Here is a 24052-nt window from a genome sequence, read left to right as displayed (position 1 = left end):
TCCTACGTAGCATGGATTTGGGGTGCCCTGGCTTTAGCCAGTCTGAACTCTTTCTTAACCCTTGCTTCTCTGTATTTCAAAATTGCATGCCAGGTGACTAATACATTGCTACGTTGTTTTGAAAAGATTGCCTGGGGGTCGCTGCAAATACTGACTAAACATTGTGCCCTGAAAGGTATGGAGAAGCCTCCAGCAGGAGTCTGGCTTGACTGGATTCATTGCAGGGAGCCAGGGAGAGAGACGAGGATTGCTGGTGCCCAAAGGTCCAGTTTTTCAGAGTCATGGAGTCAAGATCCTACCCGTTTGGAACTCTGTGGAATCACTGGGGTCCAGAACACAAAAGGGGTCACTCCCAAGGGATTGGTTACAGGCTGGGCCATATCCCAGACCCTGTGAATCCATAACAGCTACCTATCTGGCTAAGTGGAAAAGGTTCTTGATCTGGATGTTCTATCTCCATCTGCATCACAGATTCAAGATATTGGAACACCTACTAGAACTGAAAGAATCAGGCCTGCCAATGAGCTCGTTAAAATTCATCTGGTGGCCATCTCGGCCTTTCAAGACCAGTCACCACCACCACTAACCCCCTATGGTCAGGAGAGTCTTAAAAGGACTAATTAGTCTATCCACAGGCTACAGTACCAGCTCTTCTTTGAGCGATGGTCCCTATGTGTGTTCTACATGTGGGGTACACATGTGTGTCATGCACCCAAGTCCAAAAATTCTTCAGAGCAGTGTCTGTTGGTCTGCACATGTGTAGTAACTATCCTTGTGCTCCCAACCAAAGGTATAAGAGGCAGTGCAGGTCAACGCCTCTCCAGTTGCTTCTCTAGTGCCACGTAGCCCGAGTTGGAGTTGAGTCCTCCTTTACTTGGTTTCATGACCTATAAAGAAAATATTTGTAAACAGTTATATTCTTAGATTTGTAGTTAGTAGTTAAATTTTTTAGCGTAGTATAGAGTGTTTGTCTCTCTCCCTGGTTGGTGAACCGCTCCCTGTCTCTAGGACTGTGCCCAAAGTCCTGGGTCTCAAGAATTGCATCACCTGTCCTTGATACTTCTCTATCAGTGACGAACATCAACGCTGCCTGTGCGGTTTGGGTGAGGCACATAACTCTGTGAAGTACAGTATCTGTTGCCCCTTGCCACCCAGAACTTGAGAAGCCCAGGAGCTTCACCTATGTAAGCACCGGGTGGAGAAGGCTATGAGGCCCCGCTCTGATTCAGGCCAGGGAGACCACCCTGTACGTTGGCCTGCAGTGCCCCTCCAAGCATGTGCCTTGGAGCAGAGCCCTCAACATCTAAGAGCTAGGACTCTTCTTTGAGGGTTCCCCATGAGAGTAGAGGATGCATTCATGGATGCAAGGACAGATCCCCATTGAGGACTGTCCATGAGAAACATACTTCCTCCCCAAGCCTGTTCAGTTGGGTGAGATGTGCGGAACCTAAGGAACCGGCTCTGATGAAGACCCCCAGATTGGAGGGCAAGATGCATAAAAAGAAAGATCCGCTGGTTCTCTCAGTACTGAAGTATAAGACTCGACGTTCACCAGTTCTGTCTGAGTACTGGTCCAGACCCATCATCAGTGTTGCCTCATCTATCTAGAGACTGTCAGACTTAACTATGGGAACCCCTGGGACACAAATGCATACCGAACCTTGTATAATGCCGGAAGATATATTCCTCCCTTATCCACAGTTTCCATTTCTGTCTGTCCCAGCCCTTCTGAGGGATGTCCTTACTCAAGAGAAGTCTATATCACTGTCCCAGGAGCTTTACCTCCAACATCTGGCAGATATCTCCTGGTACCAACTACACTCCACTACTGATGGAGCCGTTCTTGGACTCAGGTGAATCGGAGGAGATAGTCACACTGGTATCTCTGCAGCGACAGCTGAGCCCCAATAGATAGTCGAGAGGTTACTCTTGCCATTCTGCCAGGTATGACCAGCACCTAGCTTTCAGAGGCCTAGGGACACCAAAAGCATGAGGTTGCATCCCTGACCATCTTGGCTAATAGCCGTATCCTCCAAAAACTTACCTAATTCTTTTTTTAACCCAGTTATAGTTTTGGCCTTCACAATATCCCCTGGCAATGAGTTCCACGGGTTGACTGCATTGTGTGAAGAAGTACTTTCTTTTGTTTGTTTTAAACATGCTGCCTGTTAGTTTCATTGTGGGATCTCTGATTCATGTATTATGTGAAGGGGTAAATAACACTTCCTCATTCACTTTCTCCACACAATTCATGATTTTATACATCTCTCTCATATCTCCCCTTAGTTGTCTCTTTTTCAAGCTGAATAGTCCCAATCTTTTTAATCTCTACTTTCATAGAAGCTGCTCCATATCCCTAATAACTTTTGTTGCCATTCTCTGTATGTTTTCCAATTCTAGTATCTGTCTTTGGAGATGAGGAGAATGGAACTGCACACAGTATTCCAGGTGTGAGCATACCATGGATTTATGTAGTAGCATTATGAAATTTTTTGTTTTAGCATCTATCCCTTTCCTAAGGGGTTTCTAACATTATAAGCTTGGGGTTTTTTTTGTTTTGTTTTTAACTGCCACTGCACATTGAGTTTTCAGAGAACTATCCGCAGTGACTGCAAGATCTTTTTGAGTGGTAACAGCTAATTTAAACCCCATCATTTTGTATATATAGTTGGGATTATGTTTTCCATTTTCCATTACTTTGCATTTATCAACATTGAATTTAATCTGTCATTTTGTTGCCCAGTCGCCCAGTTTAATGAGATACCTTTGTAAATGTTTGCAGTCAGCTTTGGACTTAACTATCTTGATTAATTTAGTATCATCTGCAAATTCTGCCATCTCACCGTTTACCTCTTTTTCCAGATCATATATGAGTATGTTGAACAGCACTGATCCCAGTACTGATGCCTGGGGGACCCTGCTATTTACTTTTCTCCATTGTGAAAAATGACCATTTATTCCTACTTTTTGTTTCCTATCTTTTAACCAGTTACTGATCCATGAGAGGACCTCCCTCTTATCCCATGACTGGTTTCTTTGCTTAAAAGCCTTTAGAGAGGGACCTGGTCAAAAGGCTTTCTGAAAGTCCAAGTACACTGTATCCACTGGATCACCCTTGTCCATGTGTTTATTGCCCCCCTCAAAGAATTCTAATAGATCAGTGAGGCATGATTTCCCTTTACAAAACCCATTTTTGCTCTTTTCCAACAAATTGTATTCATCTGTGTGTCTGATAAGTCTGTTCTTTACTATAGTTTCAACCAATTTGCCTGCTACTGAAGTTGGGCTTACTTGCATATAATTGCCAGTATTGCTTCTGAAACCTTATTAAAAATTGGCATCAAATTAGCTATCATCTAGTACAGAAGATGATTTAAGCAATAGATTACATACCACAGTTAGCAGTTCTTCTTTGAGTGCTTGCTCATTTTGATTCCACTCTAGGTGTGTGCATGCCCACGTGCACAGTTGTCAGAGATTTTTTGCCTTAGCCGCATCCGTAGGGTTGGCTGTGGCGCCCTCTTGAGTCCCGTGCTCATATGGTGGTAAATTAGATGCTGCCAGCCCTATGCCATCTCAGTTCCTTCTTACTGCCTGTGACAGTTGGTCGGAGCGCCTCGTCTTGCATTGCAAGAGCATTAGTGGTTCTTAACAGCTATTGTTATCTCCTTTGTATATAGTTCTTAGGTACTTAGTTAGCCATTAGTTTAAGTGTTAGTTTAATAGATAGAGTCCTGGCTGGGACTTCGCCCCGCAGCGGGGCATGCCCCGTTCCCCAGGCTTCAGACCATGCTCATCATGCAACAGGCTGATGCCTGTTAGTGACCCCCATGACTGCTGTTTGAGTGCTTGGGGGAGTCCCATACAAAGGACAAGTGCAGGATCTGTAAGAACTTTCGCCCTAGAACCCAGAAGGAGTAGGATATCCGCTTGAGGGCCCTCCTCATGGAGTCTGCTTCCTCCTGCATTAGAGCCCTCCCATTCAGATTCCACTCCTAGCCCCTTGGCGTTGGTGCAGAGCGCACCGCCAGCACTGATTCCTGCCCATCACCGTTCCCCCCTCGCCAGTGCCTAAGAAGTGGCAGAAGAAGAAGGGCTCCCCGGCAGGAGAGGGGAAGGGGGCCTTCGGCAAAGGACTTATGTCAGGCCATGTGTTCACCCCGGAGGTTCATGGGGGTATAGCTGTGGTCGGACCCCTAGCGCAGCCAGGAATCCGACTCCCAGGAGCTGCAGGGGACCCCAGCTCCTCCTACGACCTTTGTTGCCCGAAGTGGCCCTGGTGGCTAAAGACCCAGTAAGCTGGCCGGCACTACACATGCTGTGCCAGACTCGGCTAGGACCCCACTCTCCTAGGGCAAGCCTGTCTTGGGACCACCCTATAGGGCAGTGGAATATCCTCAGTCCTGGACCTTATGCGTAGGTCCCCATCAACACAGCCTAGGACCCCAGTCCTACAACCTTGGTCGCTGACCAGAAGACCCAGGTCCCCAACGCCTTACTCTCCCCTATGAGGCATGGGACACCGAAGTCAAGGCACCGGTCCCCGTACCCTTGGTACTGTCGAGCCTCCTGCCAGGGATTGCTATAGCAATCTGTGCTGTGGCATAGATCTCTCAGGCATTGATCCCCACTGGTGCGGGATCGCTCCCCATCACGACACCAGTCTCACCTCTCTGGTACCGCTCGTTGAGCAGGCACTGATACTTGCCCTCTTCTCACTGATTGCTGGTGAAGGTCAGTTGGTAGATTCAGGCTTCCACAGCTCTGCCCTGCTCACCGGAGGGGCAGTGGTCTGAGTCAGAGCGGGAGTTCAACCAAGAAGGGATGAATCACTGCCAGCCCACGAGACTGGTGCGGCATCTGCAGTGGGGGTATGTCAGCAGGGACAGTGGCCTGCTCAATGGTCATTCTGGAATCCTTGGGGCATGCCAATGATGCCAGTCCCATACTCCTGCCAATTCCTTCCTGGACCCCTCGGACAAACTTCTGAAGATAAGTTGTGACAGATTTGTTACCAATCTGTCTGAGGCGTCAGATGATCAGGCTGAGGCCACAGGATCGTTTGGGGAGGAGATGACTGAGCACACCAAGTAACTGAATTTTAAAGCTTTATTGATTAAAATAATAAAATAACAGCGGAAAGTGCTGGGGATTCCATTCCCCATGTCACTCAAAGGAAGGAAGAAAGCATTAGTGCCCCAAGCCCTAACCCACTTTCATACTCACACTCATACTACCCGAGGCTGGCCAAGCCTGGGTGTAACGTAAGAAGAAGAGCGGGAGGGGTGGACGGGAGTTCTTGTCCCATGCACGCATCGTCCAGGGTCTGCTGTTGATCTCCGATTTGCCTTAGCTCCCAGGAGGGTTTTTAAGCGTCTCTTTCTGGGACCTTTGTTCCCCACGCTCTGTGTACCAGTTCAAACCGGCCTTAGTGGCTTCTTCAGCTTTCCCAAAAACACATTGGCTTCAGGGACGCTACAGTGGTTGTTTACCCCCTTGCTGGCCTTCACTGTCTCACTGGGTTTTGAAGTCCCTACAGGTTTGCACAGCTGAATCTTCCTTTCTCACAGCTGGGCGGGGGGGGGATGCACTCCCCCCCTACCCCCCCTTCTGTCTTGGCAGGTATCAGAGTGCAATGGCCTTGGGCTGGAGTCAGCTCCTTATCTTCAAGCCTAGCTGAATTGTCGAGTTAACCCATTCCTTTCTCTCCCTCCCTCCCTCTTTGGCCTGTCGCAATCTGCAAAGGAATCTTCCACTCCACACTCACACCTTTAACCCTTCCCAAAATGCTTTGCAATGCCTGCAACAGCATTAGCAACATACAATGCTGGTGTTTACCCAGGGGACCCCCTGGGTGGGGCAGCCATCTTGTGACAAAGAGACTTAACTCCCTTGATGTCCACCGTGGCCTGGCATTCTATCTGCAAAGAACCAAACCCATTAGTAAATCACCAAGACGTTTTATCCCCATAGCAGAAAGATTGCGTGAGCAAGCCATATCCTCCCAGACAATTTCTAAGTGGTCTTGCGATGCATCTTGAAATGCTACAGGACAACAAACATTCCCTATGAGTGTGTCAGGTCACCCCACACAAGCACAAACTGCCTCCATGACATCCTTATCAGACATTCCCACTGCAAAATATCTGTAAAGCAGCCACCTGGAGTTTGATCCACACATTTGCAACCTATTAATCACTGGTGGAATCAGCAGTATTGTCAGCATCTTTGATACCAGCTTCCTCGCACCCTCCTCCAGTCTGAACACTGCTTGTGGAATACTCATAGGGATCATCACTCAGAGTAGTGGTGGTTGTTACTTACTGTAACTGGAGGTTCTTCGAGATGTGGGGTCCCTATCTGTATTCCACTACCTCTCCTCTATCCCCTCTGCTTCAGATCCTATTGTGTTTGCAGTATGAAGAGGAACTCCAGAGGCATAGACCCACACTGAATCTTATCTCCTAGGTTGGGAATGCAAGGAGAGCTACTGTGCACATGCAGGTCAACAAACACTGCTTTGAATAATTTTCGGATTTGGGCCCATGGCATGCATGCATACCCCACGTGTGGAATACAGATCGGAATGACACATCTCAAAGAACCTCTGGTTGCAGTTAATGACCTACACTTTCGCCTTAGGACCTTAACCTGGTCTTGTCATTGTGTATGAGACCACCCTTTGAGCCTTATCCACCCGCTCCCTTTTTCATTTGTCTGCTAAAACAGCATTCTTAGTGTTCACATTTTGCTAGGAGAATGGGGGAGTTGCAGGTCTACCATGTATAATTTAAGGACAAAGCATCTTTACAACCTCATCTGAAACTCCTATCAAACACTAATATCCTGGGACCAATATGGCTACAACAACACTATATATCAAAAGTGTGTCAGAATTCCATCTAAATCAGGTGATAGACCTACTGATCATCTTTTCTAAACTGCACACCCATAAGTATGAGGAGACGTTGCATGCTTGGATGTGCACAGGGCACTGTCATTCTGCATTGACAGGACTGTCTTTTAGATCTTCCCTCAGACTTCATGTCTTAGGCTGAGACAATGAGAGGACAAGGCTCTCAAAGAGAGGCTACCTAATAAGATTTCTTTATCTACATGAACCTGTTATGAGCTTGGAAGCCTTACACCACCAGAGAATTACTGGTCATTCTATAAGGGCCCACACCATCTCAGCAGCCTTCCTCAGTAATGTCCCTGTTATAGACATCTGCAGAGCAGCAACTTGAGTCTCTGTTCACGCTTTCATGCAGCATTATGAATTGCCAAAGTGTACAGCAGAAAGACCATCTGTGGAAAATTGTTTAAATATTTTCTGAGTTCCTGCTACCATTGGGCTCATGCTTGGGAATTGCCTAACATAGAATATATTGTGACAAAGCTCTGTCCTTGCCTCCGGGGGTCCCGCGTTTCCTGGTGGATTTTGCTAGCCTCAGAGGCTCACTGTGACCCTCCATGTAACCCTTCTTTCTCTCGAGACAAGGGTCACAGTCTACTGAGCCATTTTCATCATAAGCCAGCAAGGGAGGTGAGGAGAAGTTATCCTTCCTTGCACAGTCTCTGTTGTCTCCCAGTCTCAGTGATTAATCAGGGGGCAAAGGTCGGGGGGGGGCCCGGCCCACCCTCTACTCTGGGCTCCAGTCCAGGGACCCTAATAGTATCAGCTATGGTAGCTGACCTTTTAGAAACATGACACGTACAATTCCCTGGGCTACTTCCCCCACAGCAGCCCTCACTTCCTCAAGCTCCACTTCACCCTTACCTCAGGGCCTCCTTCCTTGTGCCTGATATGGTGTGTACTACTCAGCCTCTCCAACAGCGCAACTTCCTTTCACAGCTCCTGACATGCACACCCACCTGACTGACTGGGAGGCTTTTAACTAGTTTCAGCCAGCCCCTGACTGGGTTCAGGTGTCCCAATCAACCTAGCGTTCTCCCTGCCTTCTGGAAAGTTCTTAATTGGCCCCAGGTGTCTTAATTAACCTGGAGCAGCTGCCATTTCACTTATCCTGGTAGCAGGGATTTGTTTAGCCTGGAGCTAATATGTCTATCTCCCACTACTTTTCCATAGCCATCTGGCCTTGCCCCATCACAATATATATGTGCAGAAAGAAGAAAGAGTTATTTACCTGTACAGTAACTGGTTCTCTCAGATATGTTGTGCACATATACATATTCCACATCCCATCCTCCATCCCCCACTATTCGGAGTCTAATGTCATCAGGACTCTAGTGCAAAGGAATCGAGAGGGGATTAAGGCAGTCCCACCCTGTATGCCCCTGGTTGGAGGCACAAGGACATGCAGGAACAGCTCTGACAGTACTGCTGATTGGAATCTCTGGCTCAAGTGCACTGGGCACACACCCCTGGAGTGAAATGTGTACAACATGGGCACAACATCTCAGAGAAAAACAGAATACAGGTAAGTAACAGTTTCTTTCAAGTGCAGGATGTAACATGGATTCTCCCATTTGCCTCTCTTATGTTATCAAGGTTATGTCCTACATTGCTAATAGGAGAAAAGCAGGAAACTCCACAGTAGTTCTGGTATGAAAAAGGTTGAAGAAGTGTTCCACTGGAACAAAGAAGCACTCATAACAATATGAGGAGCCTTGCAAGTGTAGAAAATAAAACTTTCACAGAAGCTGGACATAGACGGTAGAACTTGCTTTCTCAAAAGAATAACTACAGAATTTAACTACTTTCAGAACTAAAGACAATGCTAAGTTATTTGACTTGGCTTTCCCTTCGTAAATTATTGATGCACAAAGTTATCAAACTATTTTCTCCTTGCAGACTGAGAAGTAAGAAAGTTTATTTAAATAGTTAGGAAGTAGTTTTCTACTATAACAATGGTGGCTGTATAAGTACCTACGCTGAAAAGGGGCTACTTAAACATTGTTGTTCAAGAGCAACAGATATAGCAAAAATAATATACTTAAGCAGTCTACATTAAAGATTTTTTTAAAAAAATTCCCACCTGCACTACCTTTGGTTTGACCGAACTGATATTAGCATAAGTGGGAGCCCTTGTTCCCCCCCCGACCCGAAAAAAAAAAAAAGTATGATTCCATGTCTTATATATTCTGGTGGAGGTTTTCTTGTAAAATTCCTTAGGTTAGGCAGAATTTATGTTCTTGATTGTCTTACATTATTGCTTAGAATCCTTAAATAGGTTCAGGCTCCATTGTGCTATACAGTAGGTCCCTTCCTCAAAAAGCTCACAATCTTAAATTTGTGTTGTGAAGTTAATTTTGGATTTTTTTTCCTGTATATGATCTTAATTGACTGCCATATATTGTGTGATCAGTTTTCACAGTTTTCATTATTCTTTCTCTTAAGTGCTCTTATAATGTGAATTGACTTAGATGTTGTATTTATCTTTTGTAGTTAAACAGGGTTAAAATGGTGGAGAAAGAAAAAGATGCTTTAGAAGGAGAGAGAAACAAAGCCGTTGAATTTCTTTCTTTGGAAAACAAAATGTTCAAGGAAAAGAATCGTATTTGCCAATACTACATGTAAGTAACACTTTCCTTTCTGAACTTTTAATGTTGGTTTCCATATTAGTAGTGCAGTTACTAGTTAGCTACCCTGTCTCCATATTTTCACTTGTAAATATTTTGTCTACATGACTCTCCAGTTTCACTGACTAGTGCAAATTTAAAAGAATGCTAAGTAAAATGAGTGCCCATTTATGCGAAGTATTAAGTTTAAAAATATTAGATAATACTTTCAAATAGCAATGGTCCATGTTGGCACATTAAAAACTTGGTTGCCAGCTTTCTTTCACTTTTTAACCTGTTTTTAATCTCATCCTTTCCCCCACTGCCCCCACCCAAAGTAATGTAGTTTGGCTGGTGGACTTCTTAAGGCCAACCTCCTAATTTAAAGAGAAACTAGATATTTTAAATTGATAACTAAGGGTTTGTCTACATCAAGCAGCAGTGTGCCCTACAGGAAGTATGATTACTAAAGCATACTAACATATTACACATTAATTGGTCCATGTAGGCCTTACTGGTGTGCACTCAGGGTTCCCTAGCATCCGTTAACATAATACTGCATTATGTTAAAGTGCACTAGGAAAACTTTAGTGCGTACCAACAGGGTCTACATGGACCAATTAATGAGCACATGTTAGTGCACTTTAGAAATTACACCTCTGTAGTACACATTACTCCACCATATAGACAAGCCTGAAATTATTTACATTTTTTAAACTGTAAAATCTTTGGATTTCTTTAACCCCATTTTAAGTGCACAAGACTGTCTAGCAATGATCAGCTGGAGGACTGAATATTTAATTTACAGTGATTATTTGTTGTAATTGTAGGATTCCAAAACTCTCAAATCTATTTTTTTAAAAATTCTAGTAAATTTGATACAAGTGGCTTTTTTGTAATCCTCAAATATGTAAAATATATGTATTTTCTCTAGTTATGACCTGCAGAATCGGATAACTGACATGGAAACCCAAAAGAAAAAAATTCATGAAGACACTAAAGATATTAACACAAAGAATAGTAAACTTGCTGATGAAATGAAAGTTAAGAATAAAGCTTTGAAAGATGTAGAAAAGTAAGTACTTCCATTATCTCACAAACTGTAATAGCATGTCATGCACTTTGCACATGTAAAGCTTTGAGTTCAGAAAACAAACTGTTTTGTCATTTCTGTTTTGACTCTTCCCATACCAAGTGGTCTTTTGTACCAAGTCTGTATTACTGACATCTCAAATGACCACTAAGTTCGTACTTGCTCATGTTGTACTTTCATATTTCCAATTAGGATTGATGGTACTTGATGAACATATTGTTACAGAAAATATTCTCCTTTTATGCGTGACATATTGTAAAGCATAAAGGGCTCATTTGTGATCATTGCTTCATCTTATGCAGCTATGAGCCCCCTTAACTACCACACTGGCTTCCTACGTTGGCAGAACCTGCAGAGGGACAGAAAGCAGCTGCCATTAGGTTGCCACTCTTCCTCTGCATAGGTGGGTAGATTGTGGGTCTCTTTTTCACAGTCACCACCTATGAACACAAACAGCCACATTATGACTCTCTCACAGTCTGGTTCCTAGGGCAGTACTGCAATGCAGATTAGATTGTAAGGTTATAGTTCAGAACTGTGCCTTCAAGTATAGCATAGTTCTATGATAAAATGGCAGTTCAAGCAGATGCCTTTTTTTAAAGAGGATGTCCTTAAAGATAACCCATAAAGAAGAGGGCAGATAATTGGGTTGTGGTTTTCTTTTACTGCTTTATGAAGTTTAGTGAAGGTTTGCAGGGGGTGATTAAACTAGAAATATTTTGAATATCAAATCCTGTATTTCCTTTTCTATTGGAGAACTCTTTGAAGGAGCCCAGGATGTTTTGGCTCTTTAAGATGTAATTTCTTCTAATTGTTTGTTAGGCCTTTGATCTAAATAGTTTCTATCGCCCTTCCCCAGTTCTTCTTGTTACTTTGATGTCATCACCCTAGTTTGTTTTAAAAATTTTTTAGTATTGTAACCAATCTATATCGTTCCAATTCTCAAAATGGTGTTCATATACTGTAAGATCTATGGATCCAGCTTCTATTAGCGATAATGTTATGAAAGGATCTTTCCCTGATCATCACCTTTAGAACTGTAACCTAACAGAATGACTGTGGATTAACTTTAGTGACTGGACATGTGCATTCTACTCTTGATTTGTGTGTGCCCCACATACTGTGGTCAGAAACTTTTTTCCCTTTTTTTTCCCTCATCAGAGCAGCTCAGGCATCGTCTACCACAATGAACCCTTGTGAGCAGGCATAAAGGGGGGAGCCACCCCAACTCAGTTCGTTCTTACCACACGTGACAGTTGTTGGATCTGTTGGTCTTGCTTTAGCAAGTTCTGTGTCCTTTATTTTTTGTAGATGGTTACATGTTATTCATAGTTAAGGCTACGATTATGTCTTGGAGGTCATGGAATCCGTGACTGCCATTGACCTCCATGACATTTTCTGCCCTGGGGCTGGAGCTCCCAGCCAGCCCCACCTGCACAGCAGCCCAGCCCCAGGGGTAGGGGGACCTGGGAGCCCTAGCAGCAGTGGGTGCTGAACCAACCTTACCCCTTTTGTCATGGATATTTTTAGTAAAAGCCAGGGATAGGTCACGGAAAATAAACAAAAACTCATAGCAGCCTGTGACCTGCCCCTGACTTTTACTAAAAATGTCCATGACAAAAACTTAACCTTATTCATAGTGTTAGTGATTAGATTTTTTTTTTTTTAATGTTTTTTGGTTTCACTGCTTGAGGTCCTGGTTTTGGTACCGAGGAATGCCTCAGTCACTGGGCTCCAAGCCTTATTGTTCTTGTTCCAAACCAATGCCTGTGAGTGGCCCACACACCACCTGTTCAAAGTGCCTGGGTGAATCTCTCATATCAGATTGTTACCAAATTTGTACGGATTTCAAGCCTGGGACCAAAAATGACAGAGGCTAGGCTGAAGTTTCTTTTGACAGAAGCTTCTCTGAGACCACTATTGGAGGCTTCCTGCTTGGAGGGGGGTGGGAGGGACAACCTCTTTAGCTTTGGAAAAACACTCCACCGGTGTTGGAGAAGTCCCAGTACTGCTCACAGTCTCCAGTGCTGAGGGTGTAGTACAAGGTTTTTAAGGAAGAGACTGGAAGAGGAAGATCTCCAGCTCCTAAGCCCACCAAGAAGGGGGCAAAAGGGTTGAGTAGTGTGCATCCTGAATCTAAGCATTCCTTGTCCAGTTCGTCTCTTAAGGAGGCACAGTTGATTCTGGCATGGGGCTGGTACCGTTGTGTCCAGAACCCCAAGCATCACCTTCAACTTCTACAATGCTATCGTCTTTGGTTACTCACTAAACTGAGACCATTCCTGTACCAACTACACTTGGAGGCATTTGCGGCAGCAAGGGGCTTGTCTTTGTCAGTGCCAGTTTCCTCAGTGGTGCAGGAAACCAGTACCGTCAGCTCACAGTGTCTTGGTTCAATTGGTTCAATGCTCGGTTCCATGTCAGTCACTTATTTGTCAGTGCTCTCATCCTGCGATATCATAAAGAGGAAAGCTGGCAATGATGGCCTTGTTTCAGTCGTCTCTGCGTTCTCTGCACTAGTATTAATGGGCATAGCCCCTCTGTGGTCAAAAGAAGCTTAGTCTTCAGATTCTGAATCCCTTCTGAGACCTTGCCCCCTGGGATGCTTCTGAGATGCTGCATTGGTAGGATATGTGGCTGGGAAGGTGCTGGGACCCTGCCTTTTCAGTGGCCCTTTTGGAATCCCTGGGGTGTTCCCTCCCATCTCCAAGTCAGGAGATAAGAGTACAGGAGGATCCTGCCGGTCAGTTACCAGAGGAGGCTTAGCCTTAAATTCAATTGTCTCTATCTTCCTCTTCCCCAGATGGTGCGATTTCTGTGAAAGGGTCCTCACCCTACCTGATGTCTTCAATGCTTACTGGGAGATTTTGAAAAGTCTTGCTTCAGCCTTGGATATCCAAGTGAAGGACATTAGGAGTCATCCCATAGAGCTGTTAATATTTTGGCCACAGTTGGGCCCTCCCTTGTGGTCTTACCAATTAATGAGGCAATTTTAGAGCCCACCAAGGCCCTGTGGCAAACTCCCTCTTCACTTCATCACATATCCAAGAGGGATAAGTGTTGATACTAAGTACTCTCCCAAGGCTTCAAGTATTTTTTTTTTCCCATTCCTGGAGTCATTGGTTGTTGTGGCTGCCAACGAAAGGGAATACCAGGGGCAGCAGGCTGCTACCCCGAAATCAAAGGATGCAAAAAGTTGACCTGTTTGATAGGGAAAAACTGTTCTAGGGCTGGGTTACAACTTAGAATTTCAGAACAACAGGCTTTGTTAGACCAGCATGACTTTAATATCTTGGACTTGGTATTAAAGTTTAAAGACAAGTTACTAGAGCACGGGAAACAAGATTCAGAGTGGTAGCCGTGTTAGTCTGGATCAGCAAAAACAATGAGGAGTCCTGGTGGCACTTTAGAGACTGACTGACTTATTTGGGCATAAGCCGCCCACGAAAGTGCCACAAGGACTCGTCATTTTTGCAGGGAAACAAGAGTTTCTTTTGCTGGTAGATGAAGGAAATCTGGTGGCTAGAACATCAGTGCAAGCTGGTTTGGATGCTGCTGACTTGGCTACTAGGGCCATGGCCTCTGCTTTTACCATGCGCAGGTGCTCATCGATGCAGTCTTCAGGGCTGCCCAAGGAAGTCCAGCAGACTGTTCAGGACGTGCCATTTGAAGAGTCATCTCTATTTTCAGTGCAGACAGATGACACTTCAAAGACTCCAGAGCGACTCTAAAGTCTCTGGGCATATGTAACCCTACCCCAAAAAGAAAGCATTTTCGTCCTTAGCAGTCTGACCGACATGCTATTCTTGCACCTAAAAAAGATCTATTAAGAAAAAGGAATAGGGGTTATAGATACAGACCCCACCCCCTTCTACTGCAAGAGCTCCTAGTTCAGCTTGGCACCCTGGGGGCTCTAAACATATATATTTTGATGGGTTGGTCAAGGACACGATACCTCTCCAACATTCCAGCCTCTCCTTTCCCTGTGTTTGCAAGAGAAGGGTTCCTCTCACTTCCTAGGTGCATGATGCCTGAATCACTTCATACTGATCGGTCTTAAACACCATGGAAGTGGGATACACATTTCAGTTCAGGGCCATATGAAGCATTTAAGGTTCCTAATAAACAATCCTCACTACCCGTTCAAAATGATAAACCTTGGTCTGTCTGCATCTCCCAGAGGTTTTTTTTTAAAAAATGTATGTCAGCGGGAGTTGCTTTTCTAGGGAAACTGGGTGGGCAAGTGTACCCCTACCTGGAAAACTGGTTGGTAAGAATCTGATCAAGAGTTCAGTTACAATCCAGTTTCTCTCTTATCCAGTCAGCCTTCAATGCTCTGGGACTGTTAATCAACACAGAGAAGTCTGTCCTCTCCCCAGTGAAGAGGATAGAATTCAGACAGGCAGTTCTGAACTTGACTCAAGCCATAGCTTTCCTTCTATGGTCAACATTTCAGATAATTGAATCGGTCATCCTTGATCTCAAGGCTCACCTAACTACGACAGCATGGAATCATATGAGGCTTCTGGGGCACATGGCCTCTTGCACAAATGCAGTCCAACATACCGGATTGTGCCTCAGGGAACGACAGACTTGGCTGGCCTCCGTATTCGCTCTGAGCCAACCCCCCTCTCCGCCTAGGAGTAAGGTTACCCTCTCAGATTTTAGCTTTTTTGGACTGGTGGATGAACCCTTTTAGTGTAGGTGTTCCGTTTGTCCCACCTCAGCCTTCATTGATGGTAGTGACAGAGATATCTACCCTGGGATGGGGGGCTTATCTGGATTCTCTTCAGAGGCCGGGGTTATGATCCACAAAGGACTATCACTACACATAAATATAAGGGAGTTGAGAGCTATCCAACTGGCTTGTCAAGCTTTCTTACCCCATATCAAGGGTAGGAGCCAGTGGTGGTGATCTGTCTCAACAGGCAGGGAGGGGCCCACTTTCCCCAGCTCTGCAAAGAAGCAATGCAACTATGACTTTTGCATTGCCACTTTGATTGACCTCACAGCTTCTTTCTTTTGGGGGGGTGCAAAATAAGCTTGCAGACCAGCTAAGCAGATTGTTTATGAATCACCACAAGTGTTCTCTATGTCCAAATGTAGCCATGGGCATTTTCCATCTGTGGGAGACTCCTCTGGTAGACCTGTTTCCAACAATAATCAACAGGAAGTGGCAGCACCTTGCTCCCTGCAAGGTCACAATCCCAGGTTCCCTCTTGGAGGCTTTCCTGTTGCCCTGGATGGGCAAGCTCCTGTATGCTTTCCCACCAATCCCACTTCAGAGTTTAGCTAAAATCATGCACCACTATGCTCAAGTCATATGTATGGCCCCAGCGTAGCCTTGGCAGCTCTGGTTTTCGACTTCCCTGTCCCTTTTCGATCATAGAATCATAGAATCATAGAATATCAGGGTTGGAAGGGACCCCAGAAGGTCATCTAGTCCAACCCCCTGCTCAAAGCAGGACCAAGTCCCAGTTAAATCATCCCAGCCAGGGCTTTGTCAAGCCTGACCTTAAAAACCTGTAAGGAAGGAGATTCTACCACCTCCCTAGGTAACGCATTCCAGTGTTTCACCACCCTCTTAGTGAAAAAGTTTTTCCTAATATCCAATCTAAACCTCCCCCATTGCAACTTGAGACCATTACTCCTCGTTCTGTCATCTGCTACCATTGAGAACAGTCTAGAGCCATCCTCTTTGGAACCCCCTTTCAGGTAGTTGAAAGCAGCTATCAAATCCCCCCTCATTCTTCTCTTCTGCAGACTAAACAATCCCAGCTCCCTCAGCCTCTCTTCATAAGTCATGTGCTCTAGACCCCTAATCATTTTTGTTGCCCTTCGCTGGACTCTTTCCAATTTATCCACATCCTTCTTGTAGTGTGGGGCCCAAAACTGGACACAGTACTCCAGATGAGGCCTCACCAGTGTCGAATAGAGGGGAACGATCACGTCCCTCGATCTGCTCGCTATGCCCCTACTTATACATCCCAAAATGCCATTGGCCTTCTTGGCAACAAGGGCACACTGCTGACTCATATCCAGCTTCTCGTCCACTGTCACCCCTAGGTCCTTTTCCGCAGAACTGCTGCCTAGCCATTCGGTCCCTAGTCTGTAGCGGTGCATTGGGTTCTTCCGTCCTAAGTGCAGGACCCTGCACTTATCCTTATTGAACCTCATCAGATTTCTTTTGGCCCAATCCTCCAATTTGTCTAGGTCCTTCTGTATCCTATCCCTCCCTTCCAGCGTATCTACCACTCCTCCCAGTTTAGTATCATCCGCAAATTTGCTGAGAGTGCAATCCACACCATCCTCCAGATCATTTATGAAGATATTGAACAAAACCGGCCCCAGGACCGACCCCTGGGGCACTCCACTTGACACCGGCTGCCAACTAGACATGGAGCCATTGATCACTACCCGTTGAGCCCGACAATCTAGCCAGCTTTCTACCCACCTTATAGTGCATTCATCCAGCCCATACTTCCTTAACTTGCTGACAAGAATGCTGTGGGAGACCGTGTCAAAAGCTTTGCTAAAGTCAAGAAACAATACATCCACTGCTTTCCCTTCATCCACAGAACCAGTAATCTCATCATAAAAGGCGATTAGATTAGTCAGGCATGACCTTTCCTTGGTGAATCCATGCTGACTGTTCCTGATCACTTTCCTCTCCTCTAAGTGCTTCAGGATTGATTCTTTGAGGACCTGCTCCATGATTTTTCCAGGGACTGAGGTGAGGCTGACTGGCCTGTAGTTCCCAGGATCCTCCTTCTTCCCTTTTTTAAAGATGGGCACTACATTAGCCTTTTTCCAGTCATCCGGGACTTCCCCCGTTCGCCACGAGTTTTCAAAGATAATGGCCAAGGGCTCTGCAATCACAGCCGCCAATTCCTTCAGCACTCTCGGATGCAATTCGTCCGGCCCCATGGACTTGTGCACGTCCAGCTTTTCTAAATAGTCCCTAACCACCTCTATCTCTACAGAGGGCTGGCCATCTCTTCCCCATTTTGTGATGCCCAGCGCAGCAGTCTGGGAGCTGACCTTGTTAGTGAAAACAGAGGCAAAAAAAGCATTGAGTACATTAGCTTTTTCCACATCCTCTGTCACTAGGTTGCCTCCCTCATTCAGTAAGGGGCCCACACTTTCCTTGGCTTTCTTCTTGTTGCCAACATACCTGAAGAAACCCTTCTTGTTACTCTTGACATCTCTTGCTAGCTGCAGCTCCAGGTGCGATTTGGCCCTCCTGATATCTTTCCTACATGCCCGAGCAATATTTTTATACTCTTCCCTGGTCATATGTCCAACCTTCCACTTCTTGTAAGCTTCTTTTTTATGTTTAAGATCCGCTAGGATTTCACCATTAAGCCAAGCTGGTCGCCTGCCATATTTACTATTCTTTCGACTCATCGGGATGGTTTGTCCCTGTAACCTCAACAGGGATTCCTTGAAATACAGCCAGCTCTCCTGGACTCCCTTCCCCTTCATGTTAGTCCCCCAGGGGATCCTGGCCATCTGTTCCCTGAGGGAGTCGAAGTCTGCTTTCCTGAAGTCCAGGGTCCGTATCCTGCTGCTTACCTTCCTTCCCTGCGTCAGGATCCTGAACTCAACCAACTCATGGTCACTGCCTCCCAGATTCCCATCCACTTTTGCTTCCCCCACTAATTCTACCTGGTTTGTGAGCAGCAGGTCAAGAAAAGCGCCCCCCCTAGTTGGCTCCCCTAGCACTTGCACCAGGAAATTGTCCCCTACGCTTTCCAAAAACTTCCTGGATTGTCTATGCACCGCTGTATTGCTCTCCCAGCAGATATCAGGAAAATTAAAGTCACCCATGAGAATCAGGGCATGCGATCTAGTAGCTTCCGTGAGTTGCCGGAAGAAAGCCTCATCCACCTCATCCCCCTGGTCCGGTGGTCTATAGCAGACTCCCACCACAACATCACTCTTGTTGCACACACTTCTAAACTTAATCCAGAGACACTCAGGTTTTTCCACAGTTTCGTACCGGAGCTCTGAGCAGTCATACTGCTCCCTTACATACAGTGCTACTCCCCCACCTTTTCTGCCCTGCCTGTCCTTCCTAAACAGTTTATAACCATCCATGACTGTACTCCAGTCATGTGAGTTATCCCACCAAGTCTCTGTTACTCCAATCACGTCATAGTTCCTTGACATCACCAGGACCTCCAGTTCTCCCTGCTTGTTTCCAAGGCTTTGTGCATTTGTATATAAGCACTTGAGATAACCTGTTGATCGCCCCTCATTCCCAGTATGAGGCAGGAGCCCTCCCCTCACAGACATTCCTGCCTGTGCTTCCTCCCGGAATCCCGCTTTCCCACTTACCTCAGGGCTTTGGTCTCCGTCCCCCGGTGAACCTAGTTTAAAGCCCTCCTCACTAGGTTAGCCAGCCTGCTGGCAAAGATGCTCTTCCCTCTCTTCGTAAGATGGAGCCCGTCTCTGCCCAGCACTCCTCCTTCATGGAACACCATCCCATGGTCAAAGAATCCAAAGCCTTCTCTCCGACACCACCTGCGTAGCCATTCGTTGACTTCCACGATTCGACGGTCCCTACCCAGGCCTTTTCCTTCCACGGGGAGGATGGACGAGAACACCACTTGCGCCTCCAACTCCTTTATCCTTCTTCCCAGAGCCACGTAGTCCGCAGTGATCCGCTCAAGGTCATTCTTGGCAGTATCATTGGTGCCCACGTGATGCCTCCACCATCTCCGAACTGCACTCTTTGAGGACGTCTAAGAGGAAGAGCCAAGATTCCTCTCATAAGATTCACAAAGACTGTCCTTTGAGTTCTCCAGGTTAGGGAATCTACCTGAAAGAAGTAATAATTTCTGATGACCTCAGCAGCCACTGTTCTCTGATCTGGTGGCCATGAGGCTGGTGGTTCCTCGGGTATCAAGGGCACAGTTAAGCCTAAGGATTGTGAAGTCCTGGGCTCCAAGAGGTCATACAATCAATGGAGCAAGGTGGCAAGAAGAGCACTACCTCTTCTCACTCGGTACCAAAGAAGCCCCTTCAGGCTTTATCTGGACTCACCTTGGAGTGGTAACATGGTAACATCAACTTCGTCAGCCATAACTTTGGCACAGGCCATGGACATGGGACAACATTCTCAGTACTGCAAGAGTTTTGCTTTCCCCCAGATGCCCAACTTACCATAGCTCAGCTCCAATATACTCTTGATACTGAGGACCTCCAGATCTCCAAACATTCACTCAGTACCAACGGTTTCACCTCATGTTTCTACTGGTGCTCCTCCGCTTCAGAGTGATTTGGTAGAGGGGGATTCTGATGAAGATCTTGCCTTGGTCTCCAATGTATCTGTCCAAGGTTCTCCACTCCATCCCTATAGAGGCTCTTTTCAGAGGGCTCTGAGGAAGTTGATCTCGCTCATGAAAGACATCCACAACCACCATCTTGCTGGTTTGGGCACCCATGGGTGACTCTATCCGTGCCATATGTACCACCTTCTTGGCCATACTGGGACCCTTGGGTAGCCTATTGACAGCAATTTTCTAGGGCCTCAAGCACCACCCATTACAGAGATCAACAGCCTTCATCACCCGCCCTCTCCAGGACACTCTGACCTAAGGAAGAAAACTTTGAGGAACTCAAAGCTAGGGCTAATAAAGAGATCTCTTCACCAGCCAACATCTTTTTCATCCCCAGATGAAGCGGTCATGCCACCTCCACCATCTGTGGCTGATTATTTAAAATAAATTCCAGGACCTTATCAAGTGGGTCATAAATTCTTTGCAGATACCTCTTGAGGAGGTTAAAGAACCATATCATAAGCTGCTTGACATCCGTCATACAGCTTCATCTGCCCACATTGCCATGCCTGTTAACGAGGCTTTCCTGGACCATTCAAAGGTCATTTGGCACACCCTAGCCTCAATTCTGTCCACATGCTAGAGAGCAGACAAAAAATATTATGTCCCCTCTAAGAACTTAGAATTTGTATTTTCTCATACCTCTCCTAACTCCTTAGTGGTTGAGGCAGTTAACGAACATGGCAGCACCATGCCCTATGATAAAGATCATGAACGCTTCAACCTGTTCAGTAGAAAATCATATTCGTCAGCCACTTTGCAATTCAAAATTGCCAAATATCAGGTATTAATGGTGACATGCAACCATACAAATTTATACTAAGATGAACTCCTTTATTGAGCATCTACCAGCAAAACAGAGAGCAATTCCAGTCAATTATTGCAGAAGACGAGGTGCTTGCCAGAACATCTCTACAGGCCTCTCTTGATACTGCCGCTCATTTGATTTCTAGGGTGGTGCTTATGAGGATGGCCTTCTGGTTTCACCTCTGAGTATTTCCAGTGGAGGCCCAGAATACAATTCAAGATTTTTTCTTTTGATGGCACTTAAACTATTCACTGACGGCACAGATGAATCACTGCACACATTGAAGGACTCTAGGGCCACTTTGTTCTCTGGAGATCTGTACATCTACCTGAAAGAGAAAATTTAGTGGGTCTAGACAGCGCAGAGATCCTGCTGCTCCCTCCTCCCCCAAATGCTTGGGTTCCCAGAGATCATATGAACCTCAATGCAAGAGACAGAGGTTCCAGAGGAGAAAACCACCCACTTCCCAACCTTCAACTTCCCAACCCTCTACCTTGAAGCACCTATTTGGACAGGGTGGTCGAGGTCCTGAGCTGAGATCCCCTTGCATACCAACTACAATATTTCACCTGCCCTCCTCCCTTCAGCAATTGCCTTTACCACTTCTGGTAGGCGTAGGAGGATTACTATAGACAGGTGGGTTTTGGAGATCATTTCCACTGGGTACTCAATTCACTTCTATTCTCTTCTGCCTGCCTCTTTCCTTCCCCGTTCCTCTTCAGACACCCGTCTCACAAGAATCTGTTATGACAGGAAATAGACTTTCTTCTACTCTTGGTTTCTATAGAACCAGTTCCCAAGCAGCACAGAGGGAAGGGGTTTTATTTTAGGTATTTCCAGATTCTAAAAAAGAATTGCAGCTGGAGACCCATCCTAGTTTTAAGGCTACTCAACACCTTTGTGAAGACACACTTGCAGCAATAATTCCATCACTAAACCAAGGGGATTGGTTCTTAGCCCTCAACATTCAGGATGCATTTCTATATCACAATCAACCCACCACACAGAAGATTCCTACATTTTCTTCCTATCGGGTGAGACCATTTTCAGTACAGGGTGCTCTTTTGGCCTGTTGTCTGCCCCAAGAGTTTTCAAAGGTCATGTCAGTACTAGCAGCACACTTCTGCTGAAAAGAAATTCTGGTGTTCCCAAACCTAGATGATTGGCTTCTGAAAAGTTGCTCCCTGGACGTAACTTCATGGGCAATTGGCAAAGTCGTAGGCCTCTTTCTCAAATTGGGCCTGTAATAGAACATTCAAAAGTCCACCTTAACTCCTCTGCAAAAGTTAGAATTCATACGTTCTCATCTTGATTCAATAGCAGCAAGAGCCTACCTCCCAATGCACAGATTAGTGGCCTGAACCAACATAATCTATACAATTCATATCATTCTTCAAACCCCAGTCAAGAACGGTCTTCAGCTGTTGAGGCATGTGGCAGATGGTACTTTAATTATAGACCACACAAGACAACTGTGCCTTGTGCACCCACTCGGACGAAGATCTTTAAAAATAGTCACTTTTTCTGAGGCCTAGAACCAACTCGGCCTGACGTGCAACATCTAGAAAACTAAAGTACTCCACCAGCGGGCTCCGAATCACCAGGATCATGCTCCTATAATTCAGATCAATAAAAAGACCCTGGAGAACATCCAAAACTTCCTTTTACCTTGGAAGTCATCTGTTGCAGAAAACTGACATTGACAAGGAAATTCAACACCGCCTCCAATGTGCAAGTGCAGTTTTCAGATACTTGCAGGAACATGTGTTTGAAGATCATGACATCAAGAATCAAACCAAGCTTCTCAGATTTCAGTCCATTGTTACCCCTACTCTTTTGTATGCTGCCAAAACCTGGGTCACGTACAGTATAGACCTCAAGGTTCTTGAATAATATCATAAACAGTGGCTCCACAAGATCTTCTGAATCAAGGGGGATGACCAACACACCAACATCAGCGTTCTGTCCCAAGCCAAAACCTCTAGCATTGAAGCTATGATCATCCACCAACAGGTCTGTTGGGCTAGTCATATTCTTCAAATGCCAGACAACTGACTCCTGAAACAGGTCATGTTCTTACAACTGAGGAGGAGCAGGCCAAAAAAGCCAAAATGGAAAATAACCTTGTGGCAAGGATCCCAGTATTTCAAGGTCCAACAGAGACCATAGGAAATGGGAAAGGAGGAAAGAATACACCGCAGCTTGACTCAACGATCCAGATCCACCCTTTCCACTGGGAAATGTCTGCTCCAATTGTGACAAGATCTGTGGATCCCGGATTGGTCTCATTAGCCACCTGCAGATCCACCAGCAATAATTGGCTATCTTTTTATGGAAGACAGTCATCCTCAAACTCTAAGGGTTTGCCAACAAAGGCTTTCAGAAAGACCCCTAAACTATTTGTCTCAATTGCAGACCGATCACAAGGGTCTACAGTCTCTAAACAAAGACTTTCCAGTTGGATATCCAACAGCATTAGCTGTTGCTACCGACCTTGTAATCTCCAAGCACCATTGGACTTACAGACTCACTGTATGAGATGTATTTCCTCCTCTGTAGCCTCTCTCAAATACGTTCCCATCACTGAAATATGTAGAGCTGTGACTTGGACCTCTGTACATACCTTTGCTGAGCGCTATGCAATAACTCAGTGGTTCCCAACCAGGGATCCGGGGCACCCTGGGGGACCACGAGCAGGTTTCAGGGGGTCCACCCAAGCAGGGTCAGTGTTAGACTTGCTGGGGCCCAGGGCAGAAAGCCAAAGCTCCATTGTGCAGGACTAAAGCCTGGGCCCTGAGCACTGCCACCTGGGGCTGAAGCCAAATCCTGGGCAACTCAGCTTCACAGGGCCCAGGCAATTGCCCTGCTTGGTACCCAGTAACTCTTGCCCTGGCTTATATATTCAGAAAAACAGTTGTGGCACTGCTGGGCCATGGAGTTTTTATAGCACGTTGTGGGGGCCTCAAAAAGAAAAAGGTTGAGAACCCCTGCAATAACTCACAATTCAGCCTCTGATACTGCATTTGGCTCAGCTTTACTTTCTTCAATACTATACTTGACTCTGAAGCTCCCTCCTACTTAAAGAGAACTGCTTGGTAGTCACTTACAGTGGAGCACCCATGGGGACACGACTAAAAAGAAATGGTTACTCATCCTGTTCAGAAACTGTGGTTCTTTTGAGATGTGTGTCTCTATGGGTACTCCACTACCCGCCCTCCTTTCCCATTGCTTTGAAGTTGTCTGCTGTGGAGCTTTGTGGTGGAGAGGGAACTGAGGGCCGTTCAC

The 24052-nt window shown here is 45.8% G+C and overlaps 2 protein-coding genes across 14 annotated transcripts in view; one reads left to right on the top strand and one right to left on the bottom strand.

Moving 5' to 3' along the window:
* Nucleotides 1–24052, top strand: part of SMC4 (structural maintenance of chromosomes 4) — a 101901-nt gene that overhangs the window by 31201 nt on the left and 46648 nt on the right. For 5 of the 9 annotated variants that reach the window (XM_027825516.3, XM_007063083.4, XM_027825517.3 and 2 more), the window contains exons 7-8: nucleotides 9410–9537; nucleotides 10457–10597. In XM_027825516.3, coding sequence (XP_027681317.2) covers nucleotides 9410–9537; nucleotides 10457–10597 — 269 coding nt within the window. Of the gene's footprint in view, nucleotides 1–2400; nucleotides 2449–9409; nucleotides 9538–10456; nucleotides 10598–24052 lie in introns of all 9 variants that reach the window. The other 4 variants (XM_043522309.1, XM_043522312.1, XM_043522310.1 and 1 more) reach the window with 1 other exon arrangement.
* TRIM59 (tripartite motif containing 59) overlaps nucleotides 20773–24052 on the bottom strand; it is a 98027-nt gene continuing 94747 nt past the window's right edge. For all 5 annotated transcript variants that reach the window (XR_006283720.1, XR_006283723.1, XR_006283722.1 and 2 more), the window contains 2 exons: nucleotides 21786–22008; nucleotides 20773–21095 (listed from right to left, as the gene is read on the bottom strand). The gene's annotated coding sequence lies outside the window, so the exon portion shown is untranslated. The remainder of the gene's footprint in view (nucleotides 21096–21785; nucleotides 22009–24052) is intronic.

The sequence above is a fragment of the Chelonia mydas genome, chromosome 9, assembly GCF_015237465.2.
Source record: "Chelonia mydas isolate rCheMyd1 chromosome 9, rCheMyd1.pri.v2, whole genome shotgun sequence".
NCBI classification, from domain to species: Eukaryota; Metazoa; Chordata; order Testudines; family Cheloniidae; genus Chelonia; species Chelonia mydas.
Note: the sequence above shows the minus strand (reverse complement) of the source record. Positions and strands in the feature narration are given on the sequence as shown.